Genomic DNA, 21,218 nt, shown 5'->3' with positions numbered 1-21,218 from the left:
TCTTTATGCCTGGAGGGTTCAGCCTGTTTCAGATGAGATAGTGGGTCAACGGAAAAATAATCATTCGATTAAAAATTATACACTTGTACACACATTTTGTGGAAATATTCTGGTGAAGGGCTTTTTCATAAACATGTTTTGAAATCTCTATGAGGTTGACTTCCTGCACAGAGATTATTTCCAGAAATGAGGGTTGGTGTCAGAGAAGGCTTGAAGACAGACTCGGGACCAGAGAAAGCCAACATAGGGGGTCACTGTGATTGTGAGTTTTGGCAGAAGCCGGGAAGGGGCAGCACCAACTTCAGACCAGAAGCACACTAAGTGCCGCTTTCATGCCAAACTGGCAGTGGATAAGAGACTTGGTTACTGTCATGGGAGGTAGTCGGAGAGAGTAGTTACTGGGTTTTGAGCAGTCTTGGCAGTGGCCCCTTTGTTTGCCCTAAGTTAGCCTGGGTCCTTTCTAATTCAGAGCAGAGTCACGGGGCTGTTGGGAAAGGAGGAAGGTGGAGATGATAAACTAGTCCTCAGAGTATGAAGCTTTGATTCTTTACCCCCTAATGCATCGCTCTCACTCTGCCACACCTTGATAGGCAGCCTCTATCGGAACCACAGTACAAGCTTCAGTCTTTCGAACCTTGCGCTGCCCACCAAAGGTGCCCGGGAGAAGACCACGCCCTTCCCCAGTCTGAAAGGTAACTGCATCCCTCCTTTTGCCAAGCCAGGGTGCTCCGAGAACCGTCCCAGCCCGTGAGTGCTCGTCAGGCGCCCCGTGCGTGATGAGTCACCTGATCTGGTTGTTGCCTCTCATGTCGCTTCTCACGGCTTTTCACTGCACATCGTGGGCTCTTGCTGGTTTTCGACTGGGAACTGACTTTGTAGCTAAAGAGAAGGCCCTGTTATAACCTTGAAGATAATGGCAACTGTGGGCCAGCTGCTGCTTCCGGGGGAACATTGTCAGAGATCCATCATTACCTTGGGCATCATCCAGGGCCACCAGTTACCTGCCAGGTTCCTACTGTGTGAACTCAGGATGAACGCCATCCCTGGCAGGGGCTTGTTGTGGAGACCCTGGCACTGAGCAGTTATTTTATGTTTTGAGCCTGGCAAGGTTTATAGAGTAAAAAAGCCTCTTACTTTGGCTTCACATCAACTCAGGGCCAGTTCGTGGACCAGGTGGTATTGGCTGGCTTCTAGGGGCGGTTGAGACCTCGTTTGGTTTTCATTAGGGATCTCTGACAGGGTGAGGGCCTTTCGAAATTTACTCTGACTTTGGTGTGTTTCCTCTGGTTATTGCGCTGATCTTCAATCATAGCGGAAAGCACAGTGAGAAGCAGCTCCGTGTCTTTTTTTTTTTTTAACTGACCTCTCTTCCAAGTGATTAAAACTGTCAGAAAGCTGAGGAGTGTTCTTTGGGCGAGGGATGGAGACATAGGCTAGATGGGCAAAAGGACCTGAGCGCTGGTGGAGTAGGGAACTCCTGAGCGGACTCGGCCGTGCTCGGCAGGCGAGGGAAGGAAAGGTGTTTCCTCCACTGCAGCTGAAGAGGACAGTGGAGACGCTTTCATTGCATGCGGTGCTTCACTTCATTTGCTGCACTTGCCACTCCCATCCTCACTCCTCCACCCCACTTCCCATGACAGCATCTGCAGGGGGGGTCTCTGCCCTCTGCAGGCCCGCAGGCCCTCCAGACCCTGTGCCAGATGTTTCATGACAACCGGCATGTGCCTGTTTGGTACCCAAAGGCTCCTTGCCTCTGGCTTTGAGTGGCCATCGTCTTACGGGTGGTCTTGCCTAGAGCTTGGTTGTCTCCTGGTCACTTGGCTTCTAGCTCTGAGGTGCCTGAGAACCCAGGTTCTGTGCACCAAGCTTTGGGAGAATGCTCAGTTTATCTGACTTAACAGCTCCATTGAGGGTTACGGGGTTGTGGTATCGTGGCGCACCTACTAATTGTGTATTTTGTGTCCCAGTATTTGGGCTAAATACTCTAATGGAGATTGTTACTGAAGCCGGCCCCGGGAGTGGTGAAGGTGGGTCTTGCCCGTGAGCTGTGCATGATCGTTTTTTTTTTCCTAGCATCTCCTGTGCCTGCCTGAGGCCATCCTCCTCACGGAGCAAGCAGATCACACGATGACCTGCCTGCCCTGTCCCCCGTGATGCCCATGCTTGCCCCTGGGTGTGCTGCTGGTGCATGCGGAGTGGCCCGAGTTTCCATCCCCACCTCCTCCACATTGCCATGGCTGGTTTCTGCCCCTGTGTGGCGCCCTGGTGCCATCCTCACCCAGCCCTCCTGAGGAGTTGGTGTGGACCATGGCTGCCAGGGCTGTGCCGACACTGGCTCCTGGACTACACTAGTGATGTCTGTCATTCCACCTCCCCGGCTGCAGGAAACAGGAGGGCCTTGGTGGACCAGAAGTCGTCTGTCATCAAACACAGCCCAACCGTGAGGCGAGAGCCCCCGTCACCCCAGGGCCGATCCAGCAATTCTAGGTACCGAATGGCAGAGCAGCTTTAAGATCCTTGGGTAGAGGTAGCGATTCCTGTACCAAACTTTTAAGGATCCTCCAGAGCGGGAGAGAAACTCTCAGCTGGGTAGACGAGATTATTGCCAGCACTTCCCATTCTGACTCAATCCCCCATGCAACAGCAACGGTTCATGGTGCTGAAGAGAGTGAGGCAGTGGTGGTGGACAGAGCAGGCTGCCTGGGAGGTGGGGGATGCAGTGGACATGGACATCTGGATGCTTGGCTTGGGTAAGGGGGGATGCTCTGCAAAGGAGCTAATGACCACAGAAGTGGTGTGTGGACCCCACAGTGAGAACCAGCAGTTCCTGAAGGAGGTGGTGCACAGCGTGCTGGATGGCCAGGGCGTCGGCTGGCTCAACATGAAGAAGGTGCGACGGCTGCTGGAGAGCGAGCAGCTGCGGGTCTTTGTCCTGAGCAAGCTGAACCGCACGGTGCAGTCCGAGGACGACGCCCGGCAAGATCTCATCCCCGACGTGGTCAGTGTCGGCTGGGAGTTGGAATCACCTGGGAAGAGGGATGTGGACACCAATGATCAATTTTGCCAATAATCAATTTTGCCAATAATAATCTTAGCCCCTGAATTATTGTTGCAGGAGATCAGTCGAAAGGTGTACAAGGGAATGCTAGACCTGCTCAAGTGCACGGTGCTCAGCCTGGAGCATTCCTATGCCCACGCAGGGCTGGGCGGCATGGCCAGCATCTTTGGGCTTCTGGAGATCGCCCAGACCCACTACTACAGCAAAGGTAGGGACCGCGCCTGCGGGGCAGCGTGCCGGCCGCCGCGCTTCCACTTGTCTCCGAGGAAAAGAAGCTCGTCCCCTGGCACATTTCCCAGAGCCAAGCTGTTTCCCAAAGGCTTTGGGATTTTATTTTCTAGGGCAGTGTATATGCAGTGGGTGTCTTCCTGTCATGAAAAATAAGATGCTGTTTTTCTTTCCTTGCACTTCATCCATTCCACATCTTCCTGTATTCCTGCTTCTCCCCACCCCCGACACCTTCCTACCCTGGTTGACACTCACTTTGTCTTTTGACCTCTTCCTATATTCAATCTTTTCCTCAGAACCAGACAAGCGTAAGAGAAGTCCCACAGAGAGTGTGAATACACCAGTTGGCAAGGATCCTAGCCCTGCTGGTCGGGGAGACCCAAAGGCCACGGCTCAGCTAAGAGTTCCCCAGCTGGGGCCTCGGGCACCAAGTGCTACAGGAAAGGGCCCTAAGGAGCTAGATACCAGAAGTTTAAAGGAAGAGAACTTTGTCGCATCTGTTGGTACGTATCGCTGTGTTTGGTGTATTGGAGGGGTTCTGGTGTCTTAAATATCCCTCCCTCCTTTCAATTCATCCAGAATCCTGCCTTTCTCTTTCCCATGCTTTGCTTTTTAGAGAAAGAGAGATAGATCTGTGTCCATTTCTAATGTTACTTCTTTATACTTCTCTGTCCCTTATGCTTCATTTGCAGCCACCCCCACCCACATCTTCACAAGGGAGGTTTTCTTAGGGGCCCGCGGCCTCCTGCAGGGAGTCTGGGCTGTGCCCTGGCCCCTGCGTCTCTTTGCTTCTGGATTTCTTCACATGGTGAAGAGGCCACGTGAGCTGCCCGAAGCTGTAAGGAACTTTATAGATGCACCTTGAGGCTGTAGGATTATGATCATCTGGGTCTCTAAAACCAGTTTTCCCCCATCCAACCATTACACTGCCTTCAAATTGGCTCCTCTGGTATGTGTCCAGCAACTCCATTTTCATGGGTTCTGGAGCTCAGGGTATAGGTTTCTGAGTCAGCTTTTCTTTAAGCTTTTCCTTGCTGGAACTTGTTTACATTCCGAGTTTCTCAGTTCCCACCGAGGCAGAGCCTAGGGAGCTCTCTGGGTGTCACCTCGGTTTGACTCACCTCCCTCCTCGACCTTGAGTCATGTAGGTTCTAGGTTCTTTTTCCGGCTCTAGGTCCCTGGGCAGTGTGCTTCTCACGGATGCCTCTTTGCCACAACCATTAGCAGTTGCCTTAGACTTTCATAAATGCTCATGAGGAACCAGTTTCCTTTTTAGGGTGTTACACTTCTCTACCCAGCAAAGTATTGTCTTAAAGGCAATCAGCCCTTTCTCCTGCCTGCAGTGATGTTTCAGGAAAAGTAATGACCTGCCCTCCACCAGGAATGTGACTTTGGGTAAATCACTCTCCCTCTCAGGGTCTCTGTCTCCTCATTGGGAAACGAGGGGACTGGACTCAGTGGACTCTTAACGTTCTTCCAAGAAAAGAATCGCTCTGATCACTCCTCTCTCTTCTTTACCCCTGCTAAGATGCTATGCTTGACATTTAATAGCCTCTGTTACCGCTCCTTGATTCCCAGATATCTGGCTAAGAATGGCTCTCTTATCAGGACAGGCACTGATTCTGAGGGTGAGTTGGGTTTTATGGTAGCAACAAGGAGAGATGCCTACTGCTTGCAGGAGTGACCTCTGTCCAGTCCAGTGAGTCAAGCAGATTGGTGTTCCTGCTTCTGAAAACCCTTTGGCTGCTCGAGGTGATCATCTGTCTCATCTGAAATCTTTAAAATTTGCCTTTGCCCAGCTCATGTGGCAGAGAGAGTGTGGTGTGGTGGAAGTTTGACCTCATCCTAAATCACATGATCTGGAGGGACTGCTCAGCCTCTTTCGGGTCAGTTTCCTCTGGCCAAAACGAAGGGAAAGGGCCCTCCCAGCTCTAACGCTCTGCAGGCTCTTTACTGCCACGTTGAGGTTGGGGTTAGACATTTGGAGTCGATTTCTGGTGTCTTAAATATTCCCTCCCTCCTTTCAGTTCATCCAGAATCCCCACAAATAAAGATCTCTTGGTTTGTAATGCCTGAGACTGAACCAACTTGGGTGGGTGGGTTTCCATTTCGTCTGTCTGACCAGCCTCTGACTCTGTCTGTCTTTCTCTCCTGTTTACATTGCATCTTGGGTAGAATTGTGGAACAAGCACCAGGAAGTGAAAAAGCAAAAAGCTATGGAAAAACAGAGTAAGGAACAAACGCCCCTTCCCGTTCCCAAGTCTCCCATACCTGCCAACTCCCCAGGCCCAGTTGGGGCAGGCCCCCACCCCAAATTTGCTCTAGGGGGGTATTTGGAAGGACAACAGGCAGGTGGCGTGTGACTCAGGTATGTGGCTCGTAGGGTGCATCCCCCGCCCCTCCCCGCAGCACTCAGGCTGTAATTGAGGCGTCTACTGAGCAAAGCCCCTTCGAACATGGTTCTCTATTGCTTCCGAGTCGTCGGTGGGGAGAACGCTAGTCTATTCCAGTGCCCCTCATTGGCTGATATCTCCCTCACCTGTTAGAAGGCCTGTGGGCGCAGTTGGCAGAGATGGTTGCTGTCCCTCCATGTGAGTCTGTAGCTTCCCAACTCTCTGGTGGCTTGCCTAGGCACGCTTTCTTGCTTTCTGTCATTCTGTCCTTCTGCCATATCATTGTGGGTGGGTGGGGAGAGGGGAGCGGATTTTATCTGAAATGTGGGAGTTGCAGGGTGGGGGTGAGCAGTGTCCATGGGAACAGCTGGTGTTCCTTGATCTCATTGGGCCCATCCTTCTCTCACCCCTTTGGCCACGTTGGTTTGGAAAGCGCTGAGTGACCTGCAGGCCCCGGTGAAGCCCTGCCTGGGTGCAGGGGAGCGTGGTTTAGACGTTTGTTTGTGGAGCTTTTCTGTTCTGGGGTGATGTGCGCAGAATGGCCTCAGGTTGAGAAGATGGCTGCAGAACCCCTTGAGACCAAGTCTCGTTTTTTCCTAGTCGGGCCGTAAGGCATCTGGAGACTCTTCTGTCAGTGGGGCCCGAGCGGGCAGTCCCTGGAAAGGTGATGGGGTCCAGGCCGTGCTGCTGTCCCACTCCCTTCCCAGCCTGCCCCTAGCCTTTGTGTATGAGTAACAGAAGTCTTCCCCCACTCAGGGCCTGAAGTACTCAAACCTGCCTTTGACCTTGGTGAGACAGAGGAGAAAAAGTCCCAGATGAGCGCAGACAGTGGTGTGAGCCTAACATCTGGTTCCCAGGTTTGTGACCTTATTGATAACGATGAGTGTTTCATGTGCTATCTCAAAATACCTCTTTAAGTTAAAGCAAAACAAAAGACAAGAAACTTTGAAACAACATAGTCAATAATAGGGGAATGATAGCATAAGTATAACATATCCACGTAATATAATATTAGTATCCATTAAACATATTTTAATTATCACCCAAGGATATATTTATTGACGAGAGAGAGAGAGAGAGAGAGAAAGAGAGAGAGAGAGAGAAAGAGAGAGAGAGAGAGAGAAAGAGAGAGAGACATCAATCAGTGGCCTTCCATACACATACGCACCCTGACCAGGGATCAAACCCACAACCCTTTGGTGCATGGGACAACACTCCAACCAACCGAACTACCCAGCCAGAGCTCCGTTAACTGTACTTTAAAAATTTAGTGACACAGAAAATGCTGACAAAGGTATATACAGTATGATTCCCACTTTACTTTTAAAATGTATATAGAAAAGACTGAAAAGAAATATACTAAAGATTTGACAGTGATTAATGTAACCGGTCAGTTCATGGCTTATTTTTGTTTCCTTATTCTTTCATGTATTTTTCTGTAGTGAGCATGTACTACTTTAGTGTTTATTATTGTTCTTATTATGTAAGTCATATATATTTTATATTTTTTAAAAATGGATACTAGAAGGGTGGGAATGGGGAGAAGGAAGAAGATACAGTATTTCTTAGGGAAACAGAGTAGGTTGGACACCTCCCCTCATGTGTCTGAGGCCTGTGTCTTATTTCAGAGGACGGACCCAGACTCTGTCGTCGGTGTGAGCCCAGCTGTCATGATCCGAAGCTCCAGTCAGGATTCTGAAGTTAGCACCGTGGTAGGGGAACACCACACTGGCATCTGAGTGGGCGGGGTGGGCTCCTGTGGAGGCTGCATTAGTTGGTTCAGCTTGGTTCTCCCGGTGGAGATGCATACCTGCCACAGGTCTGCACCCGGAGAGCAGACCCGGAGGTTTCACCTAGGGCTCCTCACGAAGGTACTCGCAGAGGCGCTGGCTCACCTTTGATGGCAGCAGAGAGCTCTCAGTGTGGCATTTCTGGGACCCTCCCCTGGGGAATATCCCTCACTACCTTGTCTCCTTCCCAGGTGAGCAATAGTTCTGGAGAGACCCTCGGAGCGGACAGTGACCTGAGCAGCAATGCAGGCGATGGACCGGGTGGCGAGGGAAGCGCCCGTTTGACAAGCTCTCGGGCCACTTTGTCCGATAGTGAAATTGAGACCAACTCTGCCACCAGCGCCATCTTTGTAAGCTTTGCTGACTAACAAAAGGAGACTGTTTTTAAGTGGGGGGTAGGGGAGTTGTAGAAAAGAACGAAAAGTTAGGAGGCAATCAGAAGTAAAAGAGGAAGTAAGGAACAGATAGTCTCATATATTTGGCTTTAAAGAAAAGGTTTCTGAAGGCTTTAACAGTCATTCGACGCTTTTAGAACCCTCTCCTGAATCATGGATGAGTTAGATAAGGGCCTGGAGTCCTGTGTAGCAATAAACCCTTTGCTTAAAATAGCAAAGTGATACCTTTGTGGCAATGTCTGTTACAGCTCTCATCTAGCGTCAGTCTGCCTATTTCACGGACGAGCCTTGTTTTATTCTGGTCACTGCTCTGTTTACATAGCACCTTAAAATATCATTTCTTTTCGTGTATTCCTAACAGTTATTTGAAGTTTTTTTTTCATTAGTAACATCTATTAAGTGATTTACTCAATGCCAAATTCTGTACTGAAAAACAAAAACAAAAAACAGATAAATAAGGCATGATGTTCACTCAAGAAATTTGTAATTCATTGTATTCTCTGCCTAACCTCTCCTGACAGGTCAGGGGGGAAAGCCTTAGGAAAAGAAGAACTTACCCTAATTACACAATAAGCCATTATCAGTTGGAATTAAATTATTTTAGTCCTTATCTTTAGACACATTTCTTTCTTTTTTTAATATGTTTTTATTTATTTTAGAGAGAGATAGAAACATCAATGATCGATGAATCAGTTGCCTCCTGCCCACCCCCTGCTGGGGAGTAAGCCCACAGTCTGGGCATGTGCCCTGACCAGGAATCAAACCAGTGACCTCCTTGTGCATGGGTCGACACTCCACCACTGAGCCACACTAGCCAGGCAACATACACTGCTTTTCAGTATGTACCTGCTACTTCAGGCAGCGAATGTTAGCCATTCTGATACACTTGCCACTTTCTCTACAAGAGCTCATAGGGCCTTATCTTTGGTCTGTGAGGAGAATGGAAACGATTGTTCCACCCCCATGGCTCCTGTATAAGTGTTTCTAATAGAGCAAGTCACATCCTGGAGTGAACGTAAGGAACAGGACCTAGAGTCAGCAGAGCCATTCAGGTTAATGGACCTTAACTCTCCCTGAGTCTAACCAGAGCATGCTAAGAAGAGTATTTTAAGTCTGTCTAGTGTGCCTCCGTTCTGGAGGCTAAGCTAGGTGCTGTGGAGTGGCAGTCTTGCAAGAAGCCGTTCAGCTGGTACCTTCCTGGGACAAATTCTTCTTGTTCTGTGCTGGTTGGCAAGGATCCTTCATACAGTTGAATAGCTGAGAGCAGTTACCTAAAATTCTTGGCTCAAAAATGGCCATCTTAGCAGGAAATAAATTACTGTGAGTTAGTGTGGTCCATTGAACAAAGAATTGCTCTGTGAACCAGGAGGCTGGCATTTAGACAACTAATTAGATCTACCTGATAACTTATCAGTTGCATTTCTGCTTCTGCTGTTATATGCTTTGTGAAATGGGCACGAAACCTACCTCTTACCCAGTTGAAAATCTTTTTTGAATGAATAGAAAGTCTAATATAGCACGCCAGGACCGGTTTGGCTCAGTGGATAGAGCGTCGGCCTGCGGACTGAAAGGTCCCGGGCAAGGGCATGTACCTTGGTTGCGGGCACATCCCCAGTAGGGGCTGTGCAAGAGGCAGCTGATCGATGATTCTCTCTCGTCGATGTTTCTAACTCTCTATCCCTCTCTCTTCCTCTCTGTGAAAAATCAATAAAAAAAAAAAAAAAAGAAAGTCTAATATAGCAGAAGTGGCAGATAAAAGTGAGTGGTATATCTAAGGGGCAGATATTTCTGCAATGAACATTTATCCAATAGCAACCATGGGCCAGGCACTGTTAAGTGCTTTCTATGTGTTTTCTGATTTAATTCCTATAATAGTTCCATGAAGTAAGTATTATAACCTCCCTTTTTCAGGTGGAAAATGAGACTCAGAGAAGCTAAATTTCATGCCAAAGGTCACACAGCCAGTAAGAGGCAGAGCTGTGAAGTCAGCTTGCTCAGGCTGACTTCAAACCCAGTGTTCTTCCTGCAGCATCATGCTGCTGTAGAGAATCCGCATGGTTTTGGTTCTGTTTTTAGAGCAGGGTCTTATAGAGACTTAAGAGCAAAGATAAGTCCGAGTGAAAACTTGATTGCATGTGTAGGGGGCAGTAGCAGAAAGCAGGATGATATGATCAACTTCTGGTCCAATCCAGAGTAGCAAAAGGAGGGCTATTGGAGAATATGTTGTCGATGATGGTGATTGGTGTGTGTGAGCCTTTTAATGAGCTGCTTAGTCTCCTTTGCCCTTATTCATTAGTACCTCAGGGGGCTGACCTGTTACTCTTCTCTGCAGGGTAAAGCCCACAGCTTGAAGCCGAGCGTAAGGGAGAAGCTGCCAGGCAGCCCGGTTCGCTCTTACGAAGATGTAAGCCAGCGAGTCTATCTCTACGAGGGACTCATAGGTGAGAAACAGACCGGGAGGTCGCTGGCACTGGAAAAAGCTGGATTCAGCCGGGGGAGAGGGTGGCACTGAACAAGTAGCTGCTTGGCTCTTTGCTGACCTCGGTGCTAATGTTAGCGGGCATTTTTACATCTGAAGCAGGTGACTGACTGGGTCTGGAAGAAGCGGTGGGTGAGACTTTCTAGAAGAGACTGGATTTTGGTATTAATCCATAGCCTCTGTGTTTCTGTCTTCCTTTCTTTCCTTTCTTGCTACCATGGTCCTTCCTGCTTGCAAACTGGCAGGAAGGGACAAAGGATCGATGTGGGACCAGTTAGAGGATGCTGCTATGGAGACCTTTTCTATGAGTAACCACCTTTCTTTGTGTGCTGTGTTCATCCCTCCTGCTTTGGGGGATTGGGCCTCACTTGGAGGCAGCTGGGCTCTAGATCTGGGGTGGAAAGGCTCAGGTTTCCTTTGCTTTGGAATTTGTAATGACTCCCCTTTATTGGAGTTTACTCTATTTTGGTTGCCAACTAAATCCTTTATATGTTGTATAAGCCCCTAAAAACCTCTATCCTACACAGGCAAAGAGCGTTCTACGTTATGGGACCAAATGCAGTTCTGGGAAGATGCGTTCTTAGATGCTGTGATGTTGGAGAGAGAAGGGATGGGTATGGACCAGGGTCCCCAGGAGATGATAGACAGGTATGAGGCTTAGGAAATCCTTGGGGAAATCCAGCCTTTTCGTGGTTAGTTCTGTGGTCTCCCACCTGAGAGCTGACTTGTCCCTGGTCTCCTGCTCAGGTACCTGTCACTGGGAGAGCATGACCGGAAGCGCCTCGAGGACGATGAAGATCGTTTGCTGGCCACGCTTTTGCACAACCTGATCTCCTATATGCTGCTGATGAAGGTAGTGTCGATTTGGCTTCTACCTAGCTGCTGCTGAAGGGCAAGGCTCATGCCCATCATGTAATAAATTCTGGGGCAGTTGGGGAGCTGACAGACATCTTACTAGGGCTCTCTTTCTGATAGAAAGTCTGAGGCCTCTCAGCAGCTCACACGTGCTTCATTTATCTGAAGCTGGCAGGCTGTTGTGCTAAGAAAGATTGCAAAGGTGATTGATGGTTCCAACCTGTTCATTTACTTTGACTTTTATTTTTTATTTATTTAATTTTTAAAAAAATATATTTTATTGATTTTTTACAGAGAGGAGGAGAGAGGGATAGAGAGCTAGAAACGTCAATGAGAGAGAAACATCGACCAGCCGCCTCCTGCACACCCCCCACCGGGGATGTGCCCGCAACCAATGTACATGCCCTTGACCGGAATTGAACCTGGGACCCTTCAGTCTGCAGACCGATGCTCTACCACTGAGCCAAACCAGTTTTGGCTACTTTGACTTTTAAATGGGGTTCCTTTGCTAAGTAGTTTTAGGATTCCAGTGGAGTTTCCCACAGAATACAGTAAATTTAAAAAAAAAATTTTTTTTAAGTAGTAGGTTCTAAAAAGTTTAAGTATTTTCAGGATTCACTTTTAAACTAGCCCTTTATCATAGAATTATATCCATAGATATAAAAAGGGTTACTTATTTAAAAAGTAGTGGTAGGTTCTAGTTTGACATGGTTGTACTTGGTGTTTATAGCTGTGGGGAAAGTATATTACCGAATAGAAGGACTAGGGGCTTAGTGAGTAGGAGAGAGTTGTTTTGACAATGAGCCCCTGGGTTTCTCCTCCTCCTGTTCTCCCAGCCTCTCTGAGATTGGCTGATCAAATATAGAGAACGCCCTCCAGGCAGGCCCTCTTGGTTTGTTTCATTTTCTGTTATAAGTCTCACTCTACTCTGTCGAACTGGAAGGGTTCCAGTTACCTCTGATTGGGAAAGGGTGCTGACCCTAAGGTGTCTTGGCTGTGAGTGAGTACACAATGTTGCTCCTCTAAGTCACTGTTTGTGAATTTTACTCTAAGGACCCCCAGGGGGCTTTTAGGGCCCCATCAGGGAGGAATGTTACAGTATTGGCTGGGGATAGGGAAGAAGTGTCCCCTTAAGCCCCAGTCACTTAAACCAGAACTGCTCTGAAAGCCACTTCTTTACAGAAGCCACCGAGAGGCAGAACCAGGGTTTCCTGGCAGGACACACAGTGGAATGTTTTCTCTCCTACTCAGTGATATGGTCTGTTAGAGATACACTTCTCCCAGGCAACAGGAAATTTACCTGTGCATTCCCTCTCCCTACGCTGAGAGCAGAGCAGATCCCTTAGTAAGATCCTCTCCTGGCTTTCCAGGTACAGAAGAATGACATCCGGAAGAAGGTGAGGCGCCTGATGGGAAAGTCCCATATTGGGCTTGTGTACAGCCAGCAAATCAATGAATTACTTGATCAGCTGGCCAACCTGGTAAGCATATCTGGGCTGTTCCTTAGGCTCCTTTCCATGGCTAGTGCAGCAATTTAACATATGGCATTAGTCAGCCTCCTAAGCGCGGCCTGGTGGCCTAATGCAGAGGCTTCCTGCTGGCCATTTCTAGGCGTGCATATTTTCCAAGTCCCCAGTTTTGAAAACAGAATTACTCTACGTGAGGCCTTAGCCTTTCTGTTCTGTGATAGGATTCTCTGTACTAAATGGCTAGTGCAGCCATTTAACATATGGTCTGTGGACCGCTGAGGGTCCATGTGGTGAAAACTATTTTCATAAGAATACTAAAATGTTGTTTGCCTTTTTTACTGGTTGGCATTTGCACTGATGGTGGGTAAAACCACTGGTGCCTTAACACAATGAAGGCAGTGGCACCAAACCATGTTAGTGGCCACTGTAGCCCTCACTTCCATGCATTGCTTTCTCAGTTAAAACAAAAGGATGTCCTTGATAAAAGCAGTTAAAATTAATTTTATTGCACCTGATCCTTGATTATATATCTTTGTAATGTTCTATGTGACAAAATGAGAAATTTGCATAAAGTATTTCTACTCTAAAGCAAAATATGATTGTTTCAAGGAAAAGCAGTTGTGACCATCTGAACTACCAAGTGAACTGGCAGCATTGTTCATGGGATATCATTTTACTCGGAAGAATGACTAACAAACTATGGTTATTCAGTGTTGGGTCTGTCACATAAATGTGAAGCTTCCTGATATTTAAACACTTTTCTAATGTGATTGATGGTGATATTATTAAGTGTGGGTATTTGATATTATGAAATAATGTCAACATTCAGCAGAACTGCATAACTTGATGAACCAGTATTTTACAAATGACTAATGTGTGATGTTACAAACTCAAGTATAGGTAAAAGAGCAACTCAAAATGTGAGGCAGAAAAATGGATTTTAACTAAGTACAGAATGTTCACTGATGTGTTTTCAATTCAACATTGCAACCAACTTTTTAGAAATTGCTACTTCTCGAGTTTTGGTACAGTATCGAAGAAGAAGTGCATATTTATCTGGAAAGGCTATTAAAATATTCTTCCCCTTTCCAAATATATATCTGAGCCAGGTTTTCTCTGTACTAGTATATCTTCACCTAAGCAATGTATCATAACAGATTGAATGCAGAAGCATATATGAGGATCCAGCTATTTTTTTTTATTAAACCAAACTTTAAAGAGATTTGCAAAAAAATTAAAGCAGTGCCATTCTTCTAATTTTTATTTTGGAAAATATAGTTGTTTTAACAAAAATATGTTATTTATATTACTACTTGAGGCCCAGTGCACGAATTCATGCACTAGTGTGGTCCCTTAGCCTGGCCTATGGGATCAGGCCAAAACCAGCTCTCTGACATCCCCAGAGGGGTCACAGATTGTGAGAGGGCATAGGCCAGGCTGAGGGACCCCACTGTGCATGATTGATCAGGACCAGGGAGGGACACAGGAGGTTGGCAAGCAGGGGAGGAACCGCAGGAGGGTTCCAGGGTGTGTCCATCCCATCTTACTCAGTCCAGATTCCTCTGTCTAGATTGGCCAGACCCCAGCAGCAAGCTCATCTACCAGTTGGAGCTTCTGCCCCCTGGTGGTCATTGCACGTCATAGCAAGGGGTTGAGCATCCTTAGCATATCATTAGCATATTACGTTTTGATTGGTTGAATGGACAGAGACCAGACACTTAGCATATTAGGTTTTTATTATATAGGATGCTTCAATTTATTATTCATAAGCTTTTGGGGTTGTCAGTGATTTTTAAGGGGGATAGGAGTGCTGAGACCAAAAAATTTGTGCCAATGGCCAGCGGATAGCATGCTGCTAAGAAAGCTGATACGGATTTAATTGCTGAATGGGGAATTCTTGGCACTCTGTGAGAGGGATGTATGGATGTCCCTAAAAGATCTCTCTTTCCTCAGAATGGCCGTGATCTCTCTGTCCGATCCAGTGGAAGCCGGCACATGAAGAAGCAGACATTTGTGGTACATGCAGGGACAGACACAAATGGAGATATCTTTTTTATGGAGGTAGGTGCTGGCTCATGCTAGAGACTCAAAGGAACATTTGAACATCACAAGGACCTCCCAGAACTGACTGATGCCAGGATATTTTATCATTTATCTCATTCACCTTTATGATCCATTTAGCATTAAATTGTCAGGCTCTTATGCAAATAATATAATAGTTATTCCCCATCATTTCTTTTACATATATTTATGTTTATATAATAGACTAGAGGCTCGGGTCCTCAGCCTGGCCTGCCCCCTCTCATAGTCCAGAAGCCCTCAGGGGTGGGAGGCGACCCAGCAATCAGGGGAAGGCAATGCCCATATCACACCTCTGCTGCCGCCACTGCCAGCAGCGCAAGCCTCGGCCAGCCCTGGTTACCTGCGCCTCAGGTGGCCCTGGGTGGCTGGGAAGCTGCCATCCATGGCTTTCCTGTACCTTGGGCTGGCCCTGGGCGGCTGGGGCTGATAAGACTGGGGAACTCTGGAGGCAGGCACACGGAGGGGCCGCGCACCTGCTGCCCCAGTGACCGTGGCGCTGCCATCTTTGAGGGTGGGGCAGCAGTTAGCATATTCCCTTCTTATTGGCTGTGGGCGCCGCCATGTTTGAATGTGGGGCAGTCAGTTAGCATATTCCCTTTTTATTAGATAGGATGTAGTCACATTATCCATAAGTCAGAACTATATAAAATGCTACATGCATTGGGAAGCCTTGCTCTCATTCTTATCTGCGTCCACCTCCCCCTTCCTCTTATAAGGAACCACTTTTATTGGTTCCCTTTGTGTCTTCCAGTTTTTTTTTTTTACATAAACACAATAAAATATGAACATAAATTCTTATTTTCCTCCTTTCATAGCATATTGTATCTATCCCCTGATCTATACCTTTTTTCATTAAACATATCCTGGAGACCTTCAACATCAGGGTTTTTTTTTTAAAGAACTTTTTTATTCTTTTCATAGCTGCATAGTATTTCACTGTGTGGCTGTACCATAGTTTATTTAACTAGTTGGTGTATATGTATCCTTGGTTTTCTTCCAGATTTTTGCTGTTGCTAATAACCTACTATGAATGATGCTGTGCCTACTTCATTTCATACATGTGTAGGTTTACTTAAGAATTCCCAGATCCGCCGGGACCGGTTTGGCTCAGTGGATAGAGCATCGGCCTGCGGACTGAAGGGTCCCGGGTTCGATTCCAGTCAGGGGCATGTACCTTGGTTGCGGGCACATCCCCAGTGGGGGTGTGCAGGAGGCAGCTGGTTGATGTTTCTCTCTCATCGATGTTTCTAACTCTCTGTCTCTCTCAATTCCTCTCTGTGTAAAATCAATAAAATATATTTAAAAAAAAAAAAAAAAAGAATTCCCAGAACCTTTTTAATGTACTGGATGATGCTCCAACCAACTGAGCCACACCAGCCAGGGCTCCACCTATTTTTTTTAAACAATGCTTCATTGACTATCCTTGAACATGCATCACTGTTCACTCACATGAGAATTTCTATAGGCTAGCCCTGGTCAGTGGCTCAGTTGATTGGACATCATCCCAATTGGTTCAATTCCTGGTCAGGGCACATGCCTGGGTTGTGGGCTTGGTCCCCGATAAGGGGCATGTGGGAGGCAGCCAACCGATGTTATGCTCTCACATAGATGTTTCTCTCTTTTCTCTTCCTTTCTCGTTAAAAATAAAACTATTCTAAAAGAAAAAAAAAGTTAAAAAAAAGATAATTCCTATAAGATCAATTCTTTTTTTAAAAAAATATTTTTTATTGATTTTTTACAGAGAGGAAGAGAGAGGGATAGAGAGTTAGAAACATCGATGAGAGAGAATCATCGATCAGCTGCCTCCTGCACACCCCCCCACCAGGGATGGCGCCAGCAACCCAGGTACATGCCCTTGACCCGAATCGAACCTGGGACCCTTCAGTCCGCAAGCCGATACTCTATCCACTGAGCCAAACCAGTTTCGGCTAAGATCAATTCTTAGTGTGAAATTTCTGAATCAAGGTTATATACATTTAAAATTTTGATAGATTCTGCCAAATTGCTATTCCTAAAACTATGCCAGTTGACACCTACACCAGCAGCATAGGCGAGTATGACCTATTGTTACCATCATTTCCCCAGGCTAGAAATGAGGTGTTCTCCTAAATACTTGCTCCTCTCTTTTATAAGATGTTCTTCAAGGATTATGGAGAGTGGAATAGTATTTTCCGTTTTCCACATGGAAAAAAAATAACAGAGTTAGACTGGGGTAGAACCCAGATTTCTGACTCTTAACTCAGCTACTTTGGATCTTTTCTTCATCAGGCTTTTAGGACCCCAGTAAACGCTTAGGTAATCAGTTAAATCTGGTACTCTTGTGTGCTCCTTATTTATTCACCTCGTGTTTATGGAGTACATATTATAGGGTAGGCACTCTGCTGGACTTGGGCTTTCAGCAGTGAATAAGGAAGACATGGTTTCTGCTGCCCTTGCAGCGTTGACAAACCCTTTCGGACGTCAGATAACTAAATAAGCAGTGTCGTAAAGTACAGTGAGCATTGTGAGAGATGTTCAAGGCAGGGAAGGCATAGCAGAGGGCCTAGGAGTCCTGGAGGACCCCTCAGAAATGACCTTTGCACTTAGACCTGAGGAGTAGGGGTTCATGGTTGGAGTGGGGAGTGGAGGAGTGTTCCAGGGGCATTTGAGGTTGAGTGGAACGGGACTCAGTGATGCAGAGAGAGGGGAAGGAAGGAGCCTTGCATGACTCCTGCACATGTGGCTTGGGCACTGAGTGGGTGGTGATGCCATTACTCACACAAGGGACTTAGAAGGAGAATCTGCCCAGGTGGAGATTTTGAGTTGAGATGGGAGATGAATTTGAGGTGCCCCCCGTGAGACATCCAGATAGAAGGAGGTCAGGAACTCAGTAAGACAGATCTCATTCAAAGAAAGATTTGAAAGCCATCCACATGGTCATAATTATTATATTGCTTGTATCATCCACATGGTCATGATTATTATATTGCTTGTATCATTGTTGTTACAGCAGCTAACACTAGGGTACTTTCTATGTGACTGGCTTTGTTCTATGCACATTAACTTATTTAATCTTCACAATAACTCCATGAAGTTATTACTTTCCTCGTCTCACATGGGAGGAAAAGTAAATGCAGATTGATTTGCTGAAGGTGATATAGCTGCCTAAGAGGACAGCTGGAACCTAACCCAGCAGTCTGCGCTTAGCTCTGCTCTCAACCACTGTGCTGTGATGTCTCCCATAACACCTTCACCCAAGGAAGACTGTTGAGCAGGAAGAGGATGTGAAGGAAGACTTTGCTTTTTAATTTTTATCATCCTGTATATATATAAAAAAAAATTTTCAATAAGTATTGTCCATGTGTCACTTGTGTAATTAAATTTTTTTAGACTCATGCAGAGGCCTGGCCAATGTGGCTCAGTTGATTGAATGTCAACCCCAAAGGTTGCCAGTTCGATTACGGGTCAGGGCACATTCCTGGGTTATGCGCTTGATCCCCAGTAGGGGACATGCAGGAGGTGGCCAATTAATGTTTCACTCTCACATCAATGTTTCTCTCTTTCCCTCTTCCTTCCTCTCTCTCTAAAAATAAAAAATAATAATAAAAAGTATTTTTTTTTAAGATTTATGCACAACTAGGGCCAAGCCAAAATTAGAAATGTGTTGGTTCTATTTTTTCTCCTTGATTAAGCCTGCCATGATCCCCTTGCCTTTGTGCTTATCACCAGAGGTGACCCTGAGGTTGTAAGGTGGAGGCATGAGCTGTCCTCTGAGTACTTTAAATCCAGAACATGTAAGAGGTAATGAACATTGATGGAAATGAAAAGTGAGCCTGGCTGGCATAACTCAGTGGTTGAGTGTTGACCTATGAACCAGGAGGTCACGGTTGCAGGCTCGATCCCAGTTGGGGGTGCAAGAGGCAGCTGATCAATGATTCTCTCACCATTGATGTTTCTCTCTCTCTCTCTCTCTCTCTCTCTCTCCCTATATATATATATATATATATATATATATATATATATATAACCCTTCCACTCTGAAATTAAAAAAAAAACAAAACCACATTTTTAAAAAATATATATTTTATTGATTTTGTACAGAGAGGAAGGGAGAGAGATAGAGAGTTAGAAACATCGAGGAGAGAGAGTCATCGATCAGCTGCCTCTTGCACACCCCCTACTGGGGATATGCCCGCAACCAAGGTACATGCCCTTGACCGGAATCGAACCCGGGACCCTTCAGTCCCCAAGCCGACGCTCTATCCACTGAGCCAAACCGGTCTCAGCAAAAACACATATTTTTAAAAAGAAAAGTGAGCGTCCTTCCTGCTTACAGATTCCTTTTCTTTCAATAAACCTTCCAGTGTACAAAGTGTCCAGCAGTTCAGGGTTTGTGTCTCCATCTGAGGAAGACGATGAGCATAAGTCAGAGACCCTGACCCTGGGGATGCCCCCAGGACCAGTTGTCCCAACAGCGTCGTGTGGCCTGGGACGGGAGGGCCCGCCGGGCCTGGAACGGCTGACCCGCTCTCTGCGCCCCCCAGGTGTGCGATGACTGCGTGGTGCTGCGCAGTAACATCGGGACGGTGTACGAGCGCTGGTGGTACGAGAAGCTCATCAACATGACCTACTGCCCCAAGACCAAGGTGCTGTGCTTGTGGCGCAGAAACGGCTCGGAGACCCAGCTCAACAAGTTCTACACCAAGAAGGTACCCATGGACTCTGCGCGGGCTGGGCGTGGGCACTGAGGGCAAAGGATTGAGTTTCTTGTATGCGTCAGAGTTAAAATTACAAAATCCACGTCCGGAGCCTGCATTTTGCCCCTGGCTGTCGTGTGGGATCCGCGAAGCTGTCCTGAGGTCTGGGCAGCGGCCCAGGCCCTCAGCAGCCCTGGAAGGCTTGAGTGACACAGCTCTCTCCCCGTGCCGCAGTGTCGGGAGCTGTACTACTGTGTGAAGGACAGCATGGAGCGTGCCGCCGCCCGGCAGCAGAGCATCAAACCTGGTAAGGAGAGAGCTCCCTGAGCACGTGCCCCGGGCATGTCCCTCGGCCTTCGCTCGTGTCCGAGGCCTGGAAGGGAGGCAGGCTGTGGACTCCCTGCCTCCCAGCGAGCTGATCACCTGCTCCCCCACTGCAGGGCCCGAACTAGGTGGCGAGTTCCCCGTGCAGGACATGAAGACTGGTGAGGGTGGCTTGCTGCAGGTCACCCTAGAAGGGATCAATCTCAAGTTCATGCACAACCAGGTAGGTGCCAGTGGCAGCCCAAGGCTTCCTGGCCCCCTTTGTTCCACCTGCAGTAGGATCAGTGTCAGGGTCCCCAGGGCTTTCCCAGTGAGCGTGAGAGAGGGCCTCTGGGGCTAGTGGGAGAGCTGGAGGAGCTGGGCCGGGGACAGAGCAGAGAGGAGGGCACGAGACGCTGACGGGCCCGTGGAGGTGCGGCAGGGCGGTGCTGGGGGAGATCCGGGAAGAGAGGGCGCCTCGTCGTCAGACTCACGAGACAGCGCAGTGTGAGTGGGAGCGTCTCACTGGCCCTTCGCAGCGTCTGCCTTCCCTGCGCCCAGGGTACGCTTCTGCTCAGTGGTTTCGCTTTGAGAGTCTAGACCAGCTGATCTCGCTCGTGTGTCCGGTGTGCGTAGTTTGTGTGTGAGAGCGTGTGAGTAGCTTGTCTCTATCCTCCTGGAGTGTGTGTTTGCCTTTTCTCCTGCTGATTCTTCTTCCTACTCTTTTCCTCCCTCCAAGCGCCCGCTCTGCCTCTGCCTCTGCCTCACAGGCCCACCCCTTCCTTTGACGGGACACCCCAGGATCCGTCTCTCCCTCTCTGTGATTCCACAGCAGGAGCTGACTTGCTTCTTTCTCCTGGTCCTTAACACGGCGTTACCTTTTCTCTCCATGGACACCCCTTAAGCTAATTCCTTTCCGAGGCCAGCAAATCATCCCGGGTCCGTTCCCAGTTCTGACTCTTCACCAAGTGCCTCCCCGCCCCCTGCCCCGTTCCTCTCCTGAGGCTCCGAGCCAGGTCCCGCCTGTGGGAGCCACAGCCCTGGCCAGGCAGCAGATGCCGGGGAGGTGGGCATCTGGAGCCTGTGCCTTCTCCTCCACTTGCCACGCTAGTCCTCCTTCAGGACTCCAGCCGGGCAGCTCTGGTGCGAAGACAGTGTATTCTCCTTAGAATATCAATTAGTGGCAACAGTAATACTGTCAGTGGTGCCTAAGTGCTTGTCTGGACCCCAAAGGTGCCAACACTTGCTGGGGAGCAGGCTTCTTAACCACATTTTAGTGCTGTGGCCTCCACCGATGCCTCACCTTCTGAAGACAGGATCTCAGCACCCAGATGCCCTCGGTATATGGCCTCTTCGGACGGACCTAACGGCTAACTGTTACAAAGCACGTCTGAGCTGGTCTGGAGTTTCAGGCTTAGCCCCAGAGGAGAGAGATCCTACAGAGAGGGGAAATGAGACCCTGACTGACAGTGAGATAAGGGCCAAGGGTC

At 47.9% G+C, this 21,218-nt stretch overlaps 1 protein-coding gene across 43 annotated transcripts in view; it reads left to right on the top strand.

Moving 5' to 3' along the window:
- MADD (MAP kinase activating death domain) overlaps nucleotides 1–21,218 on the top strand; it is a 39,458-nt gene that overhangs the window by 14,276 nt on the left and 3,964 nt on the right. For 5 of the 43 annotated variants that reach the window (XM_084894763.1, XM_084894779.1, XM_084894740.1 and 2 more), the window contains exons 15-33: nucleotides 591–692; nucleotides 1,968–2,027; nucleotides 2,385–2,487; nucleotides 2,812–2,998; nucleotides 3,116–3,266; nucleotides 3,583–3,789; nucleotides 5,462–5,515; nucleotides 6,436–6,536; nucleotides 7,308–7,391; nucleotides 7,661–7,819; nucleotides 10,197–10,305; nucleotides 10,589–10,651; nucleotides 10,871–10,991; nucleotides 11,091–11,196; nucleotides 12,569–12,679; nucleotides 14,621–14,728; nucleotides 19,273–19,437; nucleotides 19,660–19,732; nucleotides 19,866–19,972. In XM_084894763.1, the coding sequence (XP_084750889.1) occupies nucleotides 591–692; nucleotides 1,968–2,027; nucleotides 2,385–2,487; nucleotides 2,812–2,998; nucleotides 3,116–3,266; nucleotides 3,583–3,789; nucleotides 5,462–5,515; nucleotides 6,436–6,536; nucleotides 7,308–7,391; nucleotides 7,661–7,819; nucleotides 10,197–10,305; nucleotides 10,589–10,651; nucleotides 10,871–10,991; nucleotides 11,091–11,196; nucleotides 12,569–12,679; nucleotides 14,621–14,728; nucleotides 19,273–19,437; nucleotides 19,660–19,732; nucleotides 19,866–19,972 (2,171 nt within the window). The remainder of the gene's footprint in view (nucleotides 1–590; nucleotides 693–1,967; nucleotides 2,028–2,384; nucleotides 2,488–2,811; nucleotides 2,999–3,115; nucleotides 3,267–3,582; nucleotides 3,790–5,461; nucleotides 5,516–6,435; nucleotides 6,537–7,307; nucleotides 7,392–7,660; nucleotides 7,820–10,196; nucleotides 10,306–10,588; nucleotides 10,652–10,870; nucleotides 10,992–11,090; nucleotides 11,197–12,568; nucleotides 12,680–14,620; nucleotides 14,729–19,272; nucleotides 19,438–19,659; nucleotides 19,733–19,865; nucleotides 19,973–21,218) is intronic. The other 38 variants (XM_084894765.1, XM_084894780.1, XM_084894778.1 and 35 more) reach the window with 17 other exon arrangements.

This window comes from Pipistrellus hanaki, assembly GCF_964339955.1.
Source record: "Pipistrellus hanaki genome assembly, chromosome: 9".
Taxonomy (NCBI): Eukaryota; Metazoa; Chordata; class Mammalia; order Chiroptera; family Vespertilionidae; genus Pipistrellus; species Pipistrellus hanaki.
Note: the sequence above shows the minus strand (reverse complement) of the source record. Positions and strands in the feature narration are given on the sequence as shown.